Genomic DNA, 21054 nt, shown 5'->3' with positions numbered 1-21054 from the left:
AGTTGTTAGTCCAAAGACAGGAAAGGAATTTCGCCTAAGACAGCATGTGAATTGTCTCTCCTGTGGGGTTGTGTACATGTTGCGTTGTCCATGTGGTAAGGTCTATATTGGACAAACAAAGAATATGTTAAAGTTGCGTATCCAGAAACATTGGTCAACGATCCGTCTGGCCGAGAGGGACTGGTCAGAGGGTAAGAATCTTACCCCTGTGGCCGAGCATGCCCTAAAATTTCATGGGGGTAACACCAAGGGTTGGACTGTAGTAGGTTTACAGAAAGTCTTTTTATCTCCTAGGGGAGGTGACATTATCCAAATCCTGCTGAGAAACGAGACCAGATGGATCTATGAGATGGGATCTCTGCAACCGGCAGGTATGAATGAGGAATTTACTTTTATTGGCTATTTGAAATGATTTTGTTACTTCCCAGATCCTTTTGATCTCATTGTGTGGAGCTTATTAAATGGATGTTTAGCTCTATGAACACTGGGTCAGAATATGTTATATCGGGACACTTTGGTGGTTTCCTGGGGCTCTGTACAACACTGTTCATTGCTCGGACTTGGTCACAGTATGCTGGTGCAGCATGTTTGTATGTGTCTCTGGTCAGCTCTGGTGAGTAGTGGACCATTGCTCATAAGAGGCTGAGTTGGTGGTTGGCATTATCTGAACCCGGGTAAGGGGTTCTGTGTGATGTTTATGTGCTTTGTCACAAGGGTTCATATCACCATCATTTACTTTGTGTTTGTATCCTGGCTATGAACTGGTGGCCAGTTATTCATGGTTCATCATGCTTAATGTGTTATTTCTAGTTTCAGATGGAACCAATTTCTTACTTCCAAATTCACACGTTCATCAGTGTCGTTCGTGGCAAGAGGAATCCAGATAGGACATAAGTAATCGGTGGCCTTAGCCTGTGTGGACCTTTTCGTGGGATAGGCATACCACTTGCACTTCCCTACTGCAAAGGGATGATGGACAGGACCCCTTTTTGCATATCTTGGACCCTGGAAGATGTTTTCAGCGATGATGGGTTGCCCTCTTGGGCATTCATTTAGTTGTTGTTTTCGCCTTTGCTAATGTATGAACAGTTGGGCTTAGTAATAAGTGGTTTTTTATGTATTTGAACAAGTTAAATGTGTTTTCTGAAATATCCATATGTCTATAGTATTTTGCTTACTGGCTCAGCGTTATTTAATTTTTCTATCTCTCCAATTACTCTTCATTTTTTCATTGTTCATCTTTTATTCATGTTTCCTTTTGTTTTATTTCTTAAGATACTCTTCACATGTAGCTTTCCCTTGCAGCCAGTAGGTGGGGTGGGTTCTCAATTCAATCATGGTACCTGGCAGGTTTGCATGTAGTTTTTATGCATATGCAGTATATCTTATCCCACTAGATGGCGCCTATGCGTACATTCCCTATAGCGACGCGTACATTTGGACGCATCACCTTGCTTTGGCCGCAATGCGGCCACCGTAGATACGGAAGCTGACAGAGCTTTCATGCTGCTGAGCAGCGTGGAGCAATGGAGGCGGTAGCGTGGCCACGCTACGTGCGGGCGTTGTTTTTCCCTCCCCCCACTTCCCGGAATAGGATAAATTACGGCTGCGGGGTTTAACACAGCAGCTTTGAGAAAGCCACAGGACGGTGGCGAATCGCGATAGCAGCGGTGGGGGACCTGTGGAGCTACCTCTTTCCGGTAGGACTGTTCACTATACTGGTGGTTTCGCTCTTTGATCACTCTCATGTATTTTGCACTCTACTTGCTATACCTCTAGCCCTGTGTGGTTTCACCTTTCTTCCTCTTTACACACTTTTTCACTCACTCCTTTGTGAGGTTTTTTTCTACATTGACTTTTTACCAGTGAGTTTAATGATTACTCTCATGAGGTTGTGTGGTTGTCATCCTCATTGTTTGCAATTTGTTTGATGCACATTGCACTTTGTTTCCCCTTTCTCCCCCCCCCCCCCCCCCCCCCACCTTCCATTTTCCCCTCCCCCATCCTTCCTGGCATTATACATGCTTCCTAAAGTATCACTTTAACTAGCCCCCTACATTTTTTCACACCCATAGGGTGTGTCATTTGCACTTATTGCACTTTATTGTCCTCCCGGATCTCCGACAATTTGAGTTCACATGTAAATCCCCACCTGATTTTAAATTGTATGTTTTAATTGTTTGAGGATTTATAATAAAGGATTCACTTTTTGTAACAATATTTGTGTACTGATCTGGTGCGGTTTTTTGAGGTCAAAGCTGTTTGTTCTTGTTATTGCTTCTGGTTGGCCATGCTGCACATTTCAGTGTACTGTATTACATTGAGGTAGTATTGATTGTTTTTCTTTTGGATGGTGCTCTACATGTCTTGTATGATACAATCTAGTTTTAGGCGGCAGAGGGATTACATCCTAACAAGCATTTACTCAAGGTTGCAACATGGTATGATATGGGCAGCAGTGCAAGTCTACTGTGCTTTACGAGGGTGGTGGCTCGAGTTCAGCAAGCGGATGGCTTGGGGAAAGAAAGTATTTAGATGTCTGGTGGTCTTGGTGGGGATGGATCTGTAGCGGCGACCCAAAGGCAGGTGGACAAAGTAGCGACTGCCGGGGTGAGAGGGATCATTTCGTATTTTATTTGCTCTTGCCCACAGTCTGGAGGTGTGTAAGAGGTCAAGAGGTGGAAGGGGTGACCCAATGATTCTCTCCGCGGTATCGATAACTCTCTGAAGCTTGAGTCTGTCGCTCGCAGTAGCGCCTGTGTACCAGACGACTATGGAGGAGCAAAGAATTGACTCAAAAGTGGCAGTATAGAATGTTGTCATCAGTTCCCGCGGCATCCCAAATTTCCTCAGCTGCCTCAGGAAGAACAGCCTCTGCTGGGCCTTCTTCTGGACCTTGGAGGTGTTCTCAGCCCACTTTAAGTCCTTGGTGATGGTGGCGCCTACTACCGCCTAGAAACCGGACACTCGACTCCCTGGAGACGTTGGTGCCTTCAATGGAGACTGGGTCGAGTGTGGGAGGATGCCTTCTGAAATCCACTATCAGTTCAACTGTCTTTGCTGTGTTGAGTACCAGCTGGTTGTCCTTGCACCACCTGCAGATGCGTTCAATCTCGTTCCGGTATGCGAGTTCCCCATCCCTGCCGATGAGGCCAAGGATGGTGGTGTCATCTGCGAATTTTATAACCTTAACAGAGTTGTCAGTTGATGTGCACCTGTTTGTGTAAAGGGAAAAAAGGATTGGGGACAGTACACACCCTGGCGGGGCACCTGTGTTTGTGGTTCTTTCCTTCGAGGAACAGCTGCCAAGCTTCACTAGTTGCGTCCTGTTTGTGAGGAAGACCTTGATCCAGGAGCACAGAGTGAGGTCAAGGCCAAGTTGTACCAGATTGTCGTATAGGATGTTTGGGCAGATTGTATTGAAGGCCGAGCTGAAATCAAGGAGGAGGATCCTGGCATAGGTGTCGGGACCATCCAGGTGTTCTGTGATGTATGACAGAACAATGTTAATGGCGTCCTCGATGGACCTGTTTGCCCTGTATGCAAATATAAGAGGGTCCAGGAGGGGGTCAGTGAATCGCTTAAGGTGAGAGCGGACCAGTCTTTCCAGGATCTTCATGATGGTGGGAGTGAGGGCTACGGGCCTGTAGTTGTTGAGATCAGAGATCCCCGGCTTCTTGGGGACCGGGATGATCGTGGATTTTTCAAAACAGGCAGGTACTTTACCCTTCGTTAGTGATTTGCTGAAAAGAGAGGTGAGGACAGGAGCGAGCTCGGTAGCGCAGGTTCTCAGGCACATTGATGATACGCCGTCCGGGCCCGAGGCCTTCCTGGGGTTGAGCCGCCGGAGGTGTTTCAGGACGTCAGCTTCCAGGACTGGTACCGGAGCTGAGGCTGGTGGTCCCTCTGGTGGGGTTGCTTGTGTTCCGAGTGCGGAGGGTTCCTACTCGAATCTGCAATAGAACTCATTGAGTTCCTCGACAAGGTCTGTGCTAGGTTGTGCATGCTGGGGGGGGAGGTTTTAGGTTTGTGGCTGCCCTTAAGCCTCTCCAGACATCGCGTGGATTGTTAGACTGGAGGCTCAGACGCAGCTTGTCCGAGTAGTTCCTCCTCGCTGTCTTGAGTTCACGGTTAAGGGCGTTCCTGGCCTCTCTGAACTCTTCGGGGGTGCCGGATTTGTGAGCTACCGCCTTGAGTTTCCGGAGCCGGTGTAGCTTGCCGTTGAACCACGGCTTACTGTTGGGGAAGACTTTGAAGGTCTTCGTCGGGATGCATGTCTCCTCGCAGAAGCTGATGTAGGATGTAACATTACCGGCCCATTTCTCCAGACAAGGTGACTCCAGGGCTGACCAGTCGGTACATTCAAAACAGGCCTGAAGTTGCTGCTTTGCCTCCTCTGACCATTTCTTTACAGCCCTCAGGGTTGGTTTCGTGGCCGCAAGCTGCGTTCTGTAGGTGGGAAGCAGGTGGATGAGGCAGTGGTCAGAGTTGCCGAGGGCAGCCCAAGGACTAGCCGTGTATGCGTCCTTAAGCACAGTGTAACAGTGATCCAGGGTGTTCTCCTGCCTGGTGGGGCACGTTATGTGCTGTCTAGCGGGGCAGCTTCTGGCAGAGGTTGGCTTTGTTGAAGTCCCCCAGGATGATGAAGAGGGAGTCCGGGAAGGATGTCTCCCCCCGTGTGATGGAGTCGCATAGCTTACGGAGGGCAGCTGCGGTGTCAGCATTCGGTGGAATGTATACCGCGACAAGGACAAAGGAGGAGAACTCTCTGGGGGAGTACACAGGCCTGCAGTTTGAGATAAGGAGCTCAATGTCTGGAATGCAGCACTTGAACAGGGTGGTGGTGTTGGAGCACCAAGCGGTGTTGATGTAGAGGCAGATGCCACCCCCTTTGCTTTTTCCGGATAGGGACAGATCGCGGTCCGCTCGGATAAGGTTGTATCCCGGTAGGAGCACAGAGTTGTCCGGGATGTTGTCCTTCAGCCAGGTCTCTGTTAAGCAGAGGATAGGTGTGCACCCTGCAAGCGCATGTTTGCTGGCGAGCAGAATAAGCAGTTCGTCCAGCTTGTTTGGGAGGGATCGGACATTTGCTAGTAGAATGGCAGGGAGAGGAGTGCGCAGACCTCTCCTTTTGAGTCTCACAAGTGTACCTGACCTGCAGCCTCTGTAGCGGCGTTTGTCTGGAGCCCGCTTGGTGGTACTGGTGAGGTGGTTGAGGTGGGCACAGACCTTGTCCCACAGGGGCGCAGCTGTCTCCGTGTCTTCGTGCCATTTCAGGAGTTCCTCTCGGGAGTGGGTAATGGTAAGCTGCCCTGGAGGGGAGTTTGCCCTCCACAGGTCGTGGCACGTGAGACCCCACTTTGCCTGGCTAGTGGTGCATGTGAGTGGCTGCTGAGGGTTGCAGGTAACCGTAGCCATCTGGTATTGCATTTGGGTTTTAGATGAAAGTTCAATGCAGGGGAAGAGGTATGAGGGCCCCCTGATGAGAAAGGGCGCGATTAGGCATCTGGCCCGGGAAGACTCTCTCAGCGGTGTGTGAGAGGAGCAGGAGGGGTGCTTAGTGGGAGCAGAATGCAGGGGAAGCAGGGGGCTATGCCCTGAGCTGGATAGGCCTTGATGATGGGTGGGTTGTGTGGCCAGTAGCAGGAGAGGTGAAAAAGGGCCCAATTCACGGAGTAATAGTCAGATAAACAGTCATTTACAGGAAGAAAGGCACTTACAGGTAGATGTTTGTAGATGCTGGTGGTCCAAAACTGCTGCTACCTGTGATGCAGGCACAGCTCAGTAACTTTGCAGACAGCGTGCTGGGCTAGGACAGGGCAGGCACTGATTGCAGGGCAATATGATCCTCCTGCATTCTGCTCTAAACTTTTGCACTTCACTTCTCCCTACATTTATGATGCGTGTTGGAGGTGAAAACAGGACACATTGGGGTGGGGAATGCTTTCTTTCACTGTGAGCATATGATTGCAACATGTGGGTAATGTGTGCAAAAAACATTTCTGCTCTCTGCTCTCCCATCTTCGTCCACTTCCTCCCTTCTCTGTCCATCCACCACCCTCCCCTTCTCTGTCCGTCCACCCCCTCCCCTTCTCTGTCCACTGCAGGGAAAGTCCTGTCCTGCTAATCATTTCACCCCCAAATGCTTCCCTAGTAAAAATGATTTGAGATTCGGATCAAAGATCCGGATCTTTTCAATGATCCGATTCGAATCATCCGAATCATTGAAAATATCCGAACTTCTCATCTCTACTGATGAGAGTGTAAATGAGAGGTTACTCTCTTGGCTCTCTGCATTTAATTGACAAGATCTCCCTTCAGTCAGGGGCGCCTAGCTAGCTACTTAATACTGAGGTTCCTCTAGCTACCTAATACTTGGGGGCACCTCTAGCTACTTAATATTGAGGGTACTTCTGGCTTCACTAAGGGGCACATGTAGCTACCTATAAGGGACAAGGGAAGTAAGGGAGAAGGGAAAACAGTGCGGTGTGGTTGGGGGTTTGTAGGTTCATGTAGGATAAAGTCTAAGGTACCAGGACATTGGTGCCTAAAGGCTCTTGTGATGTAAATCCAGGCCTGGGGGCAGCAGTTTCAATGCCCCACCAAAACAGTCTACTGTGGAAGCTGCAGTTCCTCATATTAAACGCCAGGTGGGGACATATAGCCAGAAGCAGTAAAGAGGAAAAGGCAGAGCATACCAGCAGGAAGTTCTGGGTTAGAGGTAACAGGATGTTAAGTGCAGACATTTCTGGAACTGGCAGCAGAAGAGGTAATATGTTTTTGCTTGTCTGTATGCATGTTGGATTATTATGGCTCTGTACAAATTAGTAAGCTGACACATCATTGCATTCCAGCAGTTCTGGAGGTGTGTTTAGCTTCTAAGGGTAACAATGGTTAAATTGCATATACTCAGCAATGATGCACTGGGAGACATCTCAAGCTCACTCCATCCTGAAGTATCGCAAAGTCTTTTTGTTTTAAGAAAGCAAACTTTTGTTTTTCTTTGCTTAATAACATAGCTCACAACTAGTCCCTCTTTGAAAGCCGTGTCCCTCTGTCCCTCTTTCTTCCCTATTTGTCTCTCTTTCAGGACTAATGTACAGATCTGTGTAAATATATGTATTTTTCTACTGAAAAATATGCTTAATTGACTGTAAACTGTATTCATATCCTCTAAATGTATATATTTCTTATATTAAAATGTTATATTGAAGGAAAATAAACCAGGATGTGGTTTGACTTATAGAACATACAGAATTTTTATTATGAAATCTTTATGGTATGCGTGATTAGGGGTGTGTCAGAGGCGTGAATAGAGGTGTGGCTTAAGTGTCCCTCTTTCTTATCTCAAAACTTTGGAAGGTATGCTTAATAATATTAATAATAATACATTAAAATATACTATGACATGGCCCGTGAGCCACTGATAACTATTTATTTCATATTATATATTTTTTTTAAATGGATAATCTTCTCTGTTTCAAGTATTTTAACTGTATATATTTATGATTACGCTGTAACATTCCCTGAATACTGGAGACTGGTAACACCCTTAACAATCATCTTAAGGTGGACGGTTCCCACACTTCTGATGTCGGACTGGAAAAATATGTCTGTCACTGGAGGCGCACTTCCCAGATCTTGTCCAGCCCAGCATTTGCCGCTAGCTCCCACACTTTGAACTCCTTCGGACTGCCGCTGCATCACGTAATATATATATATATATTATGTGGGTGCATTTGGGCTCCCTGTTGCCTGCGCTGCGGTGGGATATAGTCCAGCCCAGCATCAGGCTGCTCAGACTATTACTAAGTCCGACACTTTGTCACCCTTCTGCACCACACTGTGTAATTACATATTACACTGGTGAGCATGTAATGCAAGGCAGAGCTACGGCACATGAGCTGGGTCTCAAACCCCCCCCCCCCCTCCTCCTGATAGACGGGACTCCGCCCACTGCGGCAGCACTCAGAGATCACCCATGTTCCCCCCGCACAGCCGTTATTATTACTGATTTGTAAAGCGCCAACATATTCTGTGGCGCTGTACAAAGTGAAAAAACAAAAACAAACACTGAGTACATAATGATACAGACAATGATATACATCAAATATGGACACTGGAACAAAATACAGAATTGGTGGTTGCAATGACAGATGTAACATGATAAATAACATGTATAGCAGAGTGCAAGCAACGAAATGAATAACCAATTCCAAGACACAAAAGGGTGAGAGAGCCGTGTCCTTGGGAGCTTACAATCTAAAGGCCATGGATTAGAAAGGGTTAATGACTTTCTGGTGATTCTGGCTCCCATGCAAATGTTATGCTGATTGGAACTGATCCAAATAAACCGAAAATGCATTTGACTGGCCCGGGATCCAAGCACAGGTTGCTGGGCCGGAATATTCTATCCTGGCAGGGATCGGCAATGAATAGTGTGAGGTAAATCTTATGTAGTTGGCTTTTCAGCTGTTGCTAATGCCTGCAGCTTCTGGCAGCCTGTGAGGACTCTGGGGCAGTTACTGCAAGTGTAACCTGACACAAAAGTAGATGTAACGTTCATAGCTAGATCTTTATCAGATACTCAGTGGCCCCTCATGTGACTGGCCTCCCCTCCATACTACTGCTGTAGCCCCCCCCCCCCCCCATACTGCTGCTGTATTCTCCACCCCACCCCACCCCTCGACCATCCCCGACTGGTTCCAACTGGAGCAAGTCCATGCGCCGTCCACTCTTGCTGCCCTTGTGGATTGCGCTCCCGATTGGCTGTGCACAGTGCCCACAGGCGACGATGTCCTAGACATGCACGGATCACAAATAGTGGTAACATTTTTTTACCCAGTACAGAGCCATGCAGGAAGGCACAAAGAGGGGCAAAGATTGGACAGAATGTGGGTACAGTGGGAGCAGGAAAGGGGGGGGGGGAGAGCAGATACAGGCCACAAAAAGGGGCCTGATAAACTAAGGAAGGAACAGGGAGATATGAATTTTACATTTATTTTCACCTCAGATTTGCTCTCAGTCTTGGGACTCACTGTCATACTGTACGGGGGTCGCACGACATCCTGTGTACTTCATGGTGAGGAGGGGGGAGGACAGGGACTTGTATACTTTATAGGATACGTGCAAACCCACTGGTATAGCACTGCAGGGTATGCAGAGGTTGCAACCGCACGGGGGCTTCTCGACCAAAGGGGCCCACTAGGGGCCCTCCATCATCCAGCTTTTTAGCTTTCTATATTGTATTGGTGCTATGCTAGTAATGAACACCTCTATGTTAACAAACTGTTTCCTTACTCTGATCACACCTCTTGGACACTGCAGCTGTCCTTGGTAGGATTTGGGGCTTCATAGCAACAGAGCGCTTGGGGCCCCATGTAAAAAAATCACACTGGGGCCCCAAGCTCCTTAGTTACGCCAATGTGCAGACCTGTATACTTTCTAAGAAACATGAGGACCTGCATACATTTTGTGGACGTTTAAACAAGTATTATGTTAATGAGCGGAGGAAACATCTGTGAGAAAACTCTGAGAATTGTTTGTTGCCTTGTCCCCTCATATTCAGTCAGTGTGTGTGTTCTCTACAGATGTATCCAGTATGACAAACCCACCAGAGAGATGTACAGGTCCTCTTTATCCCCTGGTATGTCCACAGGAAGATCTCACTACCCCCCACCATTATCAGGTAGATGGAACTATGAATGAGCAGTAACTATGACTATTTTATATTTGTGGTCTCAGCCCTTTAGTGCTAAAATGTTGTTTTGTATTCATTATTTTTTTTTAAGGATGAAGAGTAGTTTGTTTTCAAAACAGAGGGTAAAGAAGAAATAAAAGAGATGTATGTGAGGAGTGATCAGCAGTCTATGGAGGAGGGGGACATGATGAGGACATATAAAGAGGAAGAAGAAGAGACAAATGTGAGGTGTGATCAGCAATCTGTAGAGGAGGGTGACATGATGAGGACAATTAAAGAGGAAGAAGAAGAGATCAATGTGAGGTGTGATCAGCAGTCTACGGAGGAGTGTGACATGATGAGGACAATTAAAAAGGAAGAAGAAGAGATCAATGTGAGGAGTGATCAGCAGTCTATGGAGGAGGGTGACATGATGAGGACAAGTAAAGAGGAAGAAGAAGAGATATATGTGAGGAGTGATCTGCAGTCTATGGAGGATGGGGACATAAGGACAATTAAAGAGGAGGGATGTTCTCCAGATATCAGTGAAGGTAAGTAGGAAAATACTGTACAAATGTTACACATTCTGATTTTATGTCTGGGAGTGTAACATAAGCAGAATGATCCTCACAATGATTGCAGAAGATAAAGATGGGAGTTTATAAGGCAGATCACAAAACTAAAGACGCCTCTTGCAGGAAGGATTTCATAAATTCAATCATTTTTAGCAGGGAGTTCCAGGTTTATTCATTCATTCTAAGAGATGCTGTTCATCATATGAAAGGCCCATCTCCATTCCTCAGTATAACATCATAGCACCAACAAATGAGGAGGAGATACTGTACACCATATGAAAGGCCCATCTCCATTCCTCAGTATAACATCATAGCACCAACAAATGAGGAGGATATACTGTACACCATATGAAAGGCCCATCTCCATTCCTCAGTATAACATCATAGCACCAACAAATGAGGAGGAGATACTGTACACCATATGAAAGGCTCATCTCCATTCCTCAGTATAACATCATAGTACCAACAAATGAGGAGGAGATACTGTACACCATATGAAAGGTCCATCTCCATTCCTCAGTATAACCTCATAGTACCAACACATGAGGAGGAGATACTATACACCATATGAAAGGTCCATCTCCATTCCTCAGTATAATATCATAGCACCAACAAATGAGGAGGAGATACTGTACACCATATGAAAGGCCCGTCTCCATTCCTCAGTATAACATCAAAGTACCAACAAATGAGGAGGAGATTCTATACACCATATGAAAGGTCCATCTCCATTCCTCAGTACAATATCATAGTACCAACACATGAGGAGGAGATACTGTACACCGGGGGTGCCCAATAGGTCGATCGCGATCTACCGGTAGATCGCGACCGCCTATTTGGTACATCGCGCCTCTTGGCCGCGTCCCATCACAATTTGCGGCCGGCAGCTTTCCCATCATATTGTGCTGCCAGCCGCCGGCCAATAGGAAGCGGGGAAGAGAGAGGAGGCGCGGCTGAAGAGGTCATGACGTGACGTCATGGCTGGCTGGCGGTGGCGCCGGGCACACGCGCACACGCTGGACGGTGGCTGCACAGGACGCAGGCTCCTACTGCGCATGCGGGGCTGCACAACGTGAGGGGATGCAGTAGCTGACGCTACACCGGAGCGCTCCGAGTCCGAGAGAGGAGACATCGCCGCTGGAGAGAGGTAAGTGATTGAGCACCCATCCTACCTACGCTAATGGCACCTATCCCTACCTACCTATGCTAGAGGCACCTATCCCCACCTACCTACCTATGCCAAAGGGACCCATCCCCCACCTGCCTATACTAAAGGGACCCATCCCCACCTACCTATGCTAAAGGGACCCATCCCCACCTACCTATGCTAAAGGGACCCATCCCCACCTACCTATGCTAAAGGGACCCACCCCCACCTACCTATGCTAAAGGGACCCATCCCCACCTACCTATGCTAAAGGGACCCATCCCCACCTACCTATGCTAAAGGGACCCATCCCTACCTACCTACCTATGCTAAAGGCACCTATCCCTACCTACCTATGCTAAAGGCACCTATCCCTACCTACCTATGCTAAAGGCACCTATCCCCACCTACCTATGCTAAAGGGACCTATCCCCACCTACCTATGCTGAAGGTACCTATCCTCACCTACCTATGCTAAAGGCACCTGTACCCAGCTACCTTTGCGGAAGGAACCTATACTTAGCTACCTATACTGGAGGCACTTGTACCTGGGGGCTATTCGTGACGGGGGGGGGGGGGGGGGGGGTCTGCAACACTTTAAATGTTGGTAGATCTCCTGGACTTGGCAAATTTTAAAGTAGCTCGCGAGCCGAAAAAGTGTGGGCACGCCTGCTGTACACCATATGAAAGGCCCCTCTCCATTCCTCAGTACAACATCATAGCACCAACAAATGAGGAGGAGATACTGTGCACCATATGAAAGGCCCATCTCCATTCCTCAGTATAACATCATAGTACCAACACATGAGGAGGAGATACTGTACACCATATGAAAGGCCCGTCTCCATTCCTCAGTATAACATCAAAGTACCAACAAATGAGGAGGAGATACTGTACACCATATGAAAGGCCCATCTCCATTCCTCAGTATAACATCAAAGTACCAACATATGAGGAGGAGATACTGTACACCATATGAAAGGCCCATCTTCATTCCTCAGTATAACATCATAGCACCAACAAATGAGGAGGAGATACTGTGCACCATATGAAAGGCCCATCTCCATTCCTCAGTATAACATCATAGTACCAACAAATGAGGAGGAGATACTGTACACCATATGAAAGGTCCATCTCCATTCCTCAGTATAACATCATAGCACCAACAAATGAGGGAGGAGATACTGTACACCATATGAAAGGCCCATCTCCATTCCTTAGTATAACATCATTGTACCAACAAATGAGGAGGAGATGCTGTACACAAGTGTTTCTCAACATTTTATTGGTATGTACCCCTTTTAAGACCCTGCAGAGGAGGAGAGGATCGGGTGGTATTGCGTAGTATGGCACTCAGCGGGACGCGCATACACCAGCGTGTGCTCGTATTCAGCCCCGGGTAGCGCTGGGATAGTTAGAAAGCCTCGCTCATTGGTTACTGCAGGAACCTTCCTCCAATAGGAATTAGGCTGATTCCTATTGGAGGAAGGTTCCTGCAGTAACCAATGAGCGAGGCTTTCTGACTATCCCAGCGGTACCCGGGGCTGAATACGAGCACACGCTGGTGTATGCGCGTCCCGCCGAGTGCCATACTACGCAATACCACCCGATCCTCTCCCCCTCCGCAGGCAGACACCGCGCAGGCCACAGACACTGGCTTCGCGGGCCACAAATGGCCCGCGGGCCGTAGGTTGGGCACAGCTGCCTTAGTATAACATCATAGTACCAACAAATGAGGAGGAGATACTGTACACAATATGAAAGGCCCGTCTCCATTCCTCAGTATAACATTCTAGTGCCAACAAATGAGGAGGAGATACTGTACACCATATGAAAGGCCCATCTCCATTCCTCAGTATAACATCATAGCACCAACAAATGAGGAGGAGATACTGTACACCATATGAAAGGCCCATCTCCATTCCTCAGTATAACATCATAAAACCAACAAATGAGGAGGAGATACTGTGCACCTTATGAAAGGCCCATCTCCGTTCCTCAGTATAACATCATAGCACCAACAAATGATTAGGATATACTGTACTCCATATGAAAGGCCCATCTCCATTCCTCAGTATAACATCATAGTAATGAAAATGAAAAAAATGTTCCATCACTCAGCAGGCTGCAAAAGTATAACAAACTTTATTGTTGGAAAACACACACTGGGATAAGCCAATAAAACCAATTAAAACAACTGGAGCGCTCCGTGCCCAGACAAGCCGCAAACACACTCACTCAGTCCATCCAAACAGGGGTACCGGTACCAGAACAAGGATTCGGGGTTCTACCCTGCAGGGAAAGAAGCAAGCGGAGTGGAGATGCAGGCTGTCCGGAAAGTGTCAGACTACTAAACCGGGGTGAACAACAACAATGGCTCCTGGGATAACAGCATAGGGTAAGTGATAATCTTCACCCGCATCGCGGGACTCACCACTCTTCCTCCCTATGTCCTCCTCCAAGCGTAGCTGTGCGCACAGCAGGAATCTTCACTCCTTTGCCGGACCTCAATCCGTGAAAGAGAGGTCTCCGGTCGGCAGGACTCCGGCGGCACGCGTGCAATACCAAGGGTGTACCCGGCTGAAGACACTCCAGGCAGCTCCAGTACAGATTGCGGGTTGAGACCCCGCCCACCTACGCGTTGCGCCCGCCTTCTACGGGCTTCAACTGGGTGAATTGGACACCCAGTTGAAGCCCGTAGAAGGCGGGCGCAACGCGTAGGTGGGCGGGGTCTCAACCCGCAATCTGTACTGGAGCTGCCTGGAGTGTCTTCAGCCGGGTACACCCTTGGTATTGCACGCGTGCCGCCGGAGTCCTGCCGACCGGAGACCTCTCTTTCACGGATTGAGGTCCGGCAAAGGAGTGAAGATTCCTGCTGTGCGCACAGCTACGCTTGGAGGAGGACATAGGGAGGAAGAGTGGTGAGTCCCGCGATGCGGGTGAAGATTATCACTTACCCTATGCTGTTATCCCAGGAGCCATTGTTGTTGTTCACCCCGGTTTAGTAGTCTGACACTTTCCGGACAGCCTGCATCTCCACTCCGCTTGCTTCTTTCCCTGCAGGGTAGAACCCCGAATCCTTGTTCTGGTACCGGTACCCCTGTTTGGATGGACTGAGTGAGTGTGTTTGCGGCTTGTCTGGGCACGGAGCGCTCCAGTTGTTTTAATTGGTTTTATTGGCTTATCCCAGTGTGTGTTTTCCAACAATAAAGTTTGTTATACTTTTGCAGCCTGCTGAGTGATGGAACATTTTTTTCATTTTCATTAATTTGGTACTGTTGTGACGTCATTCCTGCTTTGCAGTTTGCAGGCTACACGACGAGGTTGAGTTTGTGCAGTCTTGGGTTTTTCTATAACATCATAGTACCTACAAATGAGGAGGAGATACTGTACACCAGATGAAAGGTCCATCTCCATTCCCCAGTATAACATGGGGGGGGGGGGGGATACTGTACACCATATGAAAGGCCCATCTCCATTCCTCAGTATAACATTATAGCACCAACAAATGGGGAGGAGATACTGTACACCATATGAAAGGTCCATCTCCATTCCTCAGTATAACATCATAGTACCAACAAATGAGGAGGAGATACTGTACACCATATGAAAGGCCCATCTCCATTCCTCAGTATAACATCATAGCACCAACAAATGAGGAGGAGATACTGTACACCATATGAAAGGCCCATCTCCATTCCTTAGTATAACATCATTGTACCAACAAATGAGGAGGAGATGCTGTACACAAGTGTTTCTCAACATTTTATTGGTATGTACCCCTTTTAAGACCCTGTACTCACCAAGTACCCCTTGACAAATATATATTTAATCCTAGTATATGATAATTGGTTCTAAACCATTTCCAAGCATTTACTATTGCTATTAATTACCTAAAATAGTAATTTTGGTGTTATTTAAATAAGCTGTATTATTTTCTGAAACTAAATTTGTTATTACTGGTTAAGCATATCAAGCCTGAGTACCCCCTTGAACCATCAGAAGTACCCCCTGGGGCACACGTTGAGAACCTAGGCTGTACACCATATGGAAGGCCCATCTCCATTTTTCAGTTTGACATCATAGAACCCACAAATGAGTGTTTTCACCTCATGTATTATGCCTCTGTGTGTTACATTTTATAGTATTTTAATTCTTATATTGGTGCTTTTCATATGAGATTTATTCTGCAAGATGAACATACATGACTTCTGAGGACAGAATATGGATGTTTCTTTTCATGTTCTTGTTTTTTCCCAGCAGATGGGCACAGTGTTGAAAATAACTTTAAGAGGAGTTTTGCTGTATCGGCAGGAGATAATGACATCACCCAGCATCCTCCAGGAGTAAGGCACATTATTCCAAATACACATCACAGACTTTACGCTGCAGATAGTCCACCAGATCCTTGTAATCCTGAGGAATCTTCTGATCATCCAGTGGGCCTACATACCCCTCCAGGAGGTCACCGTGAGGAGAAGTCACATGACCTGTCTGGTTCTGAGGAATCTTCTGGTAAACCTCGTAGTGTCAGAAATGGAGGTGAGAAGATATTTCCATGTTCTGAATGTGATAAATATTTCACAAAGAAGTCGTGTCTTGTTGTCCACCTGAGAAGTCACACTGGTGAGCGTCCTTTTCCATGTTCAGAGTGTGGGAAATGCTTTAGTTTGAAACACAGCCTTGAGAGACATCAGAGAAGTCACACAGATGAGCGGCCATTTTCATGTTCACAGTGTGGAAAATGCTTTAGTTTGAAGCAAACCCTTGTGAGACATCAGAGAAGGCACAACGATGAGCGGCCATTTTCATGTTCAGAGTGTGGGAAAGGTTTCATTCAGAAAGTAAGCCTCCTTGCCCATCAAAGTGTTCACACTGTCGTGTTTCCTTTTTCATGTTCAGAGTGTGGGAAAGGGTTTATTTGGAAAGGAAAGCTTCTTAGACACCAGCAAATTCATATAGGAGAGCGTCCTTTTTCATGTTCAGAGTGTGGGAAGTGTTTTATTCGGAAAGAAAGGTTGCTTGACCATCAAAGAAGTCACACAGGTGAGCGTCCTTTTTCATGTTCAGAGTGTGGGAAGTGTTTCATTCTGAAAAGGAAATTAAGTGAGCATCTGAAAATTCACACAGGTGAGCGTCCTTTTTCATGTTCAGAGTGTGGGAAAGGTTTTATTTGTAAAAAGAAATTAATTGAACATCAGAGAAGTCACACAGGAGAGCAGCCCTTTTCATGTTCAGATTGCGGAAGAAGCTTCAGTAGCAAAGGTAACCTACTCAGACACCAGACAACACACACTGGCGAGCGGCCGTTTGTGTGTTCAGAATGTGGGAAAAGCTTCGGTCAGAAAGGAAGCCTGCTTAAGCACCAGATAACTCATAGAGGAGAGCGTCCCTTTTCTTGTCCTGAGTGTGGGAAAAGCTTTGCGGCTAAAGCAAATCTAAGCAGACATCAAAAGACTTACGCCCACTGATACTGCTGACATATACACCATGGGACATAATTATCAATCAAGGAGACCTACTGCAAACCATTCTGGGTGGCGGGCTGCGCCCCCTCTGGTTTTTATCCAGAAATACCTGGATTCAAAATTTTATACCTGGAGTTGGATTTGTACTAAAATTCTCTGACTCTAACGCCTGATAAATGTAAACTGTAAAAGAAAAACATTATGATAAAATGTTCTATTTCTCAGATAAGTCATCATAACTTGTGTATATACAGCAATAGCAGTGCCTATTCCAGAGAAATGAAATAATGAACTAATCAAAAAACAGTTTCTTGAGCTGCTGCAATAAAGCAGTCACCATACTTTTAAAATCAGATATACATATCTGATTGTGACTATACAGTATATATTTAATATCTATCTTGGCTGAATGAAAAGCCCAATAAGTAGATGTTTCACTAGTAGGATTATTATTATTTAGTATTTATATAGCACCAACATCTACCGCAGTGCTGTACAGAGTATATTGTCTTGTCACTAACTTTCTCTCGGAGGAGCTCACAATCTAGTCCCTACCATAGTCATGTCTATCATGTAGTGTATGTATTGTAGTCTACGGCCAATTTAAGGGGAAGCCAGTTAACTTATCTGTATGTTTTTGGGATGTGGGAGGAAACCGGAGTGCCCGGAGCAAACCCACGCAGACACGAGGAAAACATACAAACTCCTTGCAGATTTGCAAGTTTTGTATATAAATATGTGCAGCTTGCAGGAGTTGATTGATCCTTGTTCAAGCTGCATACATTGTCATACAAAATTTGCATACTCCTGGATACAAAATTTGCATCTTTATGACCTTCTTAAGTCACTATAGCGACATCCAGCAGGGCTATTTTGCAAACTGACCTTCATATGTCATTTTAATATGTATATTTGTACATTACAAGAGAGTAATCCTTTTTTTTTACAAGCTGCAATTTGTTTAAAGACGTGCATTTGGGTGTGAGCTTAAAGTGAACCTTAACTGAAAATAATTAAAAGAATGTCACTTACGTGGGGCTTTCACCAGCCCCCCTGCAGCCGTCCTGGGTCCGCGGCGTGCCGAACCGATCCTCTGTTTCCCCGTAGCTGCTTCAGTTGACAGAAACTGAACAGTTGCTTGTGAGATTATACACAGTGTGAGTCACAGAGGTGCTGGGGCTGCTGCGCCTGTCACTGGAGGCCGCGCGCTCCCTTCTCCTCCTCTTGGTCTGCTTGTTGCTCCCCGGCAGCTGAGTTTCTGCTGTTGCGTAACATCAGGTTGTTACATGATGCTGGTTGCCATAGAGACACCAAGTTTCCAGGATATTTCTTAATCTTATTGGCGGCTGGGTCCCTGCATCTTTCGGTGACCTTGACGGCTAGTGAATTAGTGTAGCAACGGAGGAAGGGCGGGGGTAGTGCGTCTCATATGAAACCGGTAAAAAAAGGGGGAGCTGGGGCATCCAGAGCCCCCCCCTTCCTCCCCGTACACGTGCCTGGCCTCATATAAGGAGCACACATGGAGTCCCACCCACATACTTACAGCCCTTCAACCTACACACACAGGGGTCCTACTCACACACAGCCCTCCAACCCCCACACAGGGGGTCCTGTCCACTCACCACCCTTCAGCCCCCACACACAGAATCACAGGGAGTCCCATGCACACAGTACTCCAGCGACCCCCCCCCCACACACACACACACATAGGATCACAGGGGCTCACACACAGCCAATCCAGCCCCCACACACAGGATCACAGGGGCTCCCACCCACACACAGTGCTCCAGCCCCCTCCCCCCCACACACACACACGTACACACACAGGATCACAAGGGGTTCTGTCCACTCACAGCACTTCAGCCCCCACGCACAGGATCACAGGGGTCCCACCCACACTCAGCCCTTCAACCTCCCCGACACACATAAACACACAGAATTACAGGGGGTCCCACCCACACACAGCCCTCCAGCCCCCACACACAGGATTACAGGGGGTTCCACTTACAGACCTCAGTGCAGAATGTGATCAGTAAACAAAGGCCTCATCCTTGTCACAAACACATTTGTGTGGAGAATTTTTGAAAACGGTAATCAATATCTGCAGAGATTATTGCTGCATATTCATTTTTATTTGTAAAGTTTATTTTATACTGTCCTGTCTTTTTTGTTATTGTAAAGCGAGTTTTTTTCTTCTGTATTATTTTGCTTTATTGCTGTAGATTTTTTTGTGTGTGTGTTAAAAAGTTGAAATAATAAAATAAGTGATCTATGTTCTCCATTTCTGCCTGAAATTATTTAATTGCTCTGCTGTGTCCACTGGGGAATAATCCCACCAGGAACAGTCTCCAGTGGTCCTGCGGTCACAAGCACCACCCCCAATAAGAAGCCCCACCCCTTCCGGTGTCTTAATGCTGACCCCAGGTGATGCTACTTATAATAAACACAGTGGTATGTTCATGGTGGACGTAGCAGGTAAAAATGGCTCCACCACAGGCGCCAATAGTAAAAACTGCAATAAATCATTGTTATGGTGATTATAGCTTGCGCTTAGTGTTTGCTATTTATTGGGCACCATAATTATAATTTGTTACCTTTTAATTGAAGTTTTTACTTTTGTCACCTATGGTGGTGAAAATATCGGAATTACAGTTAGTCGGCAGCTCTGTGTTTTTAGTGTTAGGCGTAAGGGGGCTTTCTTATGGGTTAGTTTAGGCACTACAGGAAGGTTAGGTATGGGGGGGCAGGGTCGTTAAGATTAGGCAATGTGGGTAGTGGTTAAGGTTAGGCACCAGTGGTTAAGGTTAAGCAGCTCCGGAGGGGGGGGGGATTGGGTTAGGAATAGGTAGAGGGAGGGTTCTGTGTGAGAGTGGGTTAGGTTAGGTCCTAGTAAAATATCGGTAAAGTTTACCGATATTTTATTATAGGAATTAGACACAACACAGAACATTTATATTGCACTTTTCTCCTGGGGGACTTGAAATGCCAGAGCTGCAGCCACTAGGGCACGCTCAGTAAGAAGTAACAGTGTTAGGGAGTATTGCCCAGGGTCTCCTTACTGAATAGGTGCTGTTGCTATTTTTAGCGGGCGCCATTTTTATAGGTATGCCATGCTGAATCCACATACCTGTGTATTGGACTAAAAGGAAACGGACCGCTCCATGGTGTGAAATCAAGGGGGACGTTTATTGCACACTAAAATGGCTACTAACAGGATACAAACTTGTATCACTCATATAAAAGTAGTAAGGCTGGATCTCCTCCCCTCTGAATGGTAGATGTAGGCGGGTCAGCGCGGTGTCCGGTCACTGGGACAATCAGCGGCAGAGAGGTGGGTGGATCCTGCATCTAGCGTGCCCTCAGCATCATTACGCGTTTCGGTGTGCAACGCCTTCATCAGATGTCACTCAAGCCTGCTAGAGCGCAAGACAGACCATCTCGTTGTTGGAACACTACCTCTGTGCATTGTCTGTTCCCCCTAGTCCTAGTAATCATTACTTCAGCATTTACCTGTAAAATCTTTCCTCACCCTGATTTACTATCTGAAGTTTATCACAGGTGGTGACATCTTTAGTCCTGTCAGGTGCAGCTCTACGGAATGTTTGTTTACTCTGTGTTCCTAAGCCAGTACAAAATATACCTGGTCTCCCAGGATGCTCTGGAGTGAGAATTCTGAGTAACTAATCAGCCTAGGTTTTTACATCACTGGGAGGGTGGGGCTGCATACCAACATACAGAATTACATAGATTTATTTTATTTTTATTTATTTTTGTGTAGTATTTATAAAGCACCAACATATTACGCAGCGCTGGATATTAGTTTAGGTTACAGACAATATTTAGGGGTGACATACAGCAATAAGACAATACAGGAATACAAGAAAAAAACAGATCATGCAGCACAGTGTGAGTACCAGGTAATGCTTAGTCAGTCACTGGATGGGAGCATGGAGATTAGGCAAGTTAGGTTCACTCAAATTCATAGCATGGGTGCACAGTAATGCAAGTGCATGAACAGGTAGGACACAAAAGGAGGAGGACCCTGCCCAAAGGCTTACAATCTAAAGGGAGAGGTAGGGACACGAAAGGTAGGGGACCAGAGTTCAGCTGTGGGTTTAGAGCACTTGTGAGGGGGGTAGGCCAGAGTGAGAAGGTGAGTTTTGAGGGCCTTCTTGAAGATGTTGA

General features: G+C 46.7%; 2 protein-coding genes across 3 annotated transcripts in view; both read left to right on the top strand.

Moving 5' to 3' along the window:
* The first annotated feature begins 293 nt into the window (after positions 1 to 293).
* On the top strand, positions 294 to 19126 carry LOC137535186 (gastrula zinc finger protein XlCGF57.1-like). The gene is made up of 4 exons (XM_068256999.1): positions 294 to 371; positions 9591 to 9688; positions 9792 to 10230; positions 15662 to 19126. Exons 3-4 carry the CDS (start codon positions 9843 to 9845, stop codon positions 16870 to 16872), a joined length of 1599 nt encoding a protein of 532 aa, XP_068113100.1. The 5' UTR covers positions 294 to 371; positions 9591 to 9688; positions 9792 to 9842; the 3' UTR covers positions 16873 to 19126.
* LOC137535190 (uncharacterized) overlaps positions 4436 to 21054 on the top strand; it is a 200991-nt gene continuing 184372 nt past the window's right edge. The window contains exon 1 of one of the 2 annotated variants that reach the window (XM_068257006.1): positions 4436 to 6769. In XM_068257006.1, coding sequence (XP_068113107.1) covers positions 6595 to 6769 — 175 coding nt within the window. In that variant the 5' untranslated portion in view covers positions 4436 to 6594. The remainder of the gene's footprint in view (positions 6770 to 21054) is intronic. The other variant, XM_068257007.1, reaches the window with a different exon arrangement.

This window comes from Hyperolius riggenbachi, chromosome 10 (genome assembly GCF_040937935.1).
Source record: "Hyperolius riggenbachi isolate aHypRig1 chromosome 10, aHypRig1.pri, whole genome shotgun sequence".
NCBI classification, from domain to species: Eukaryota; Metazoa; Chordata; class Amphibia; order Anura; family Hyperoliidae; genus Hyperolius; species Hyperolius riggenbachi.
This window is presented reverse-complemented; position numbering and strand designations above follow the sequence as displayed.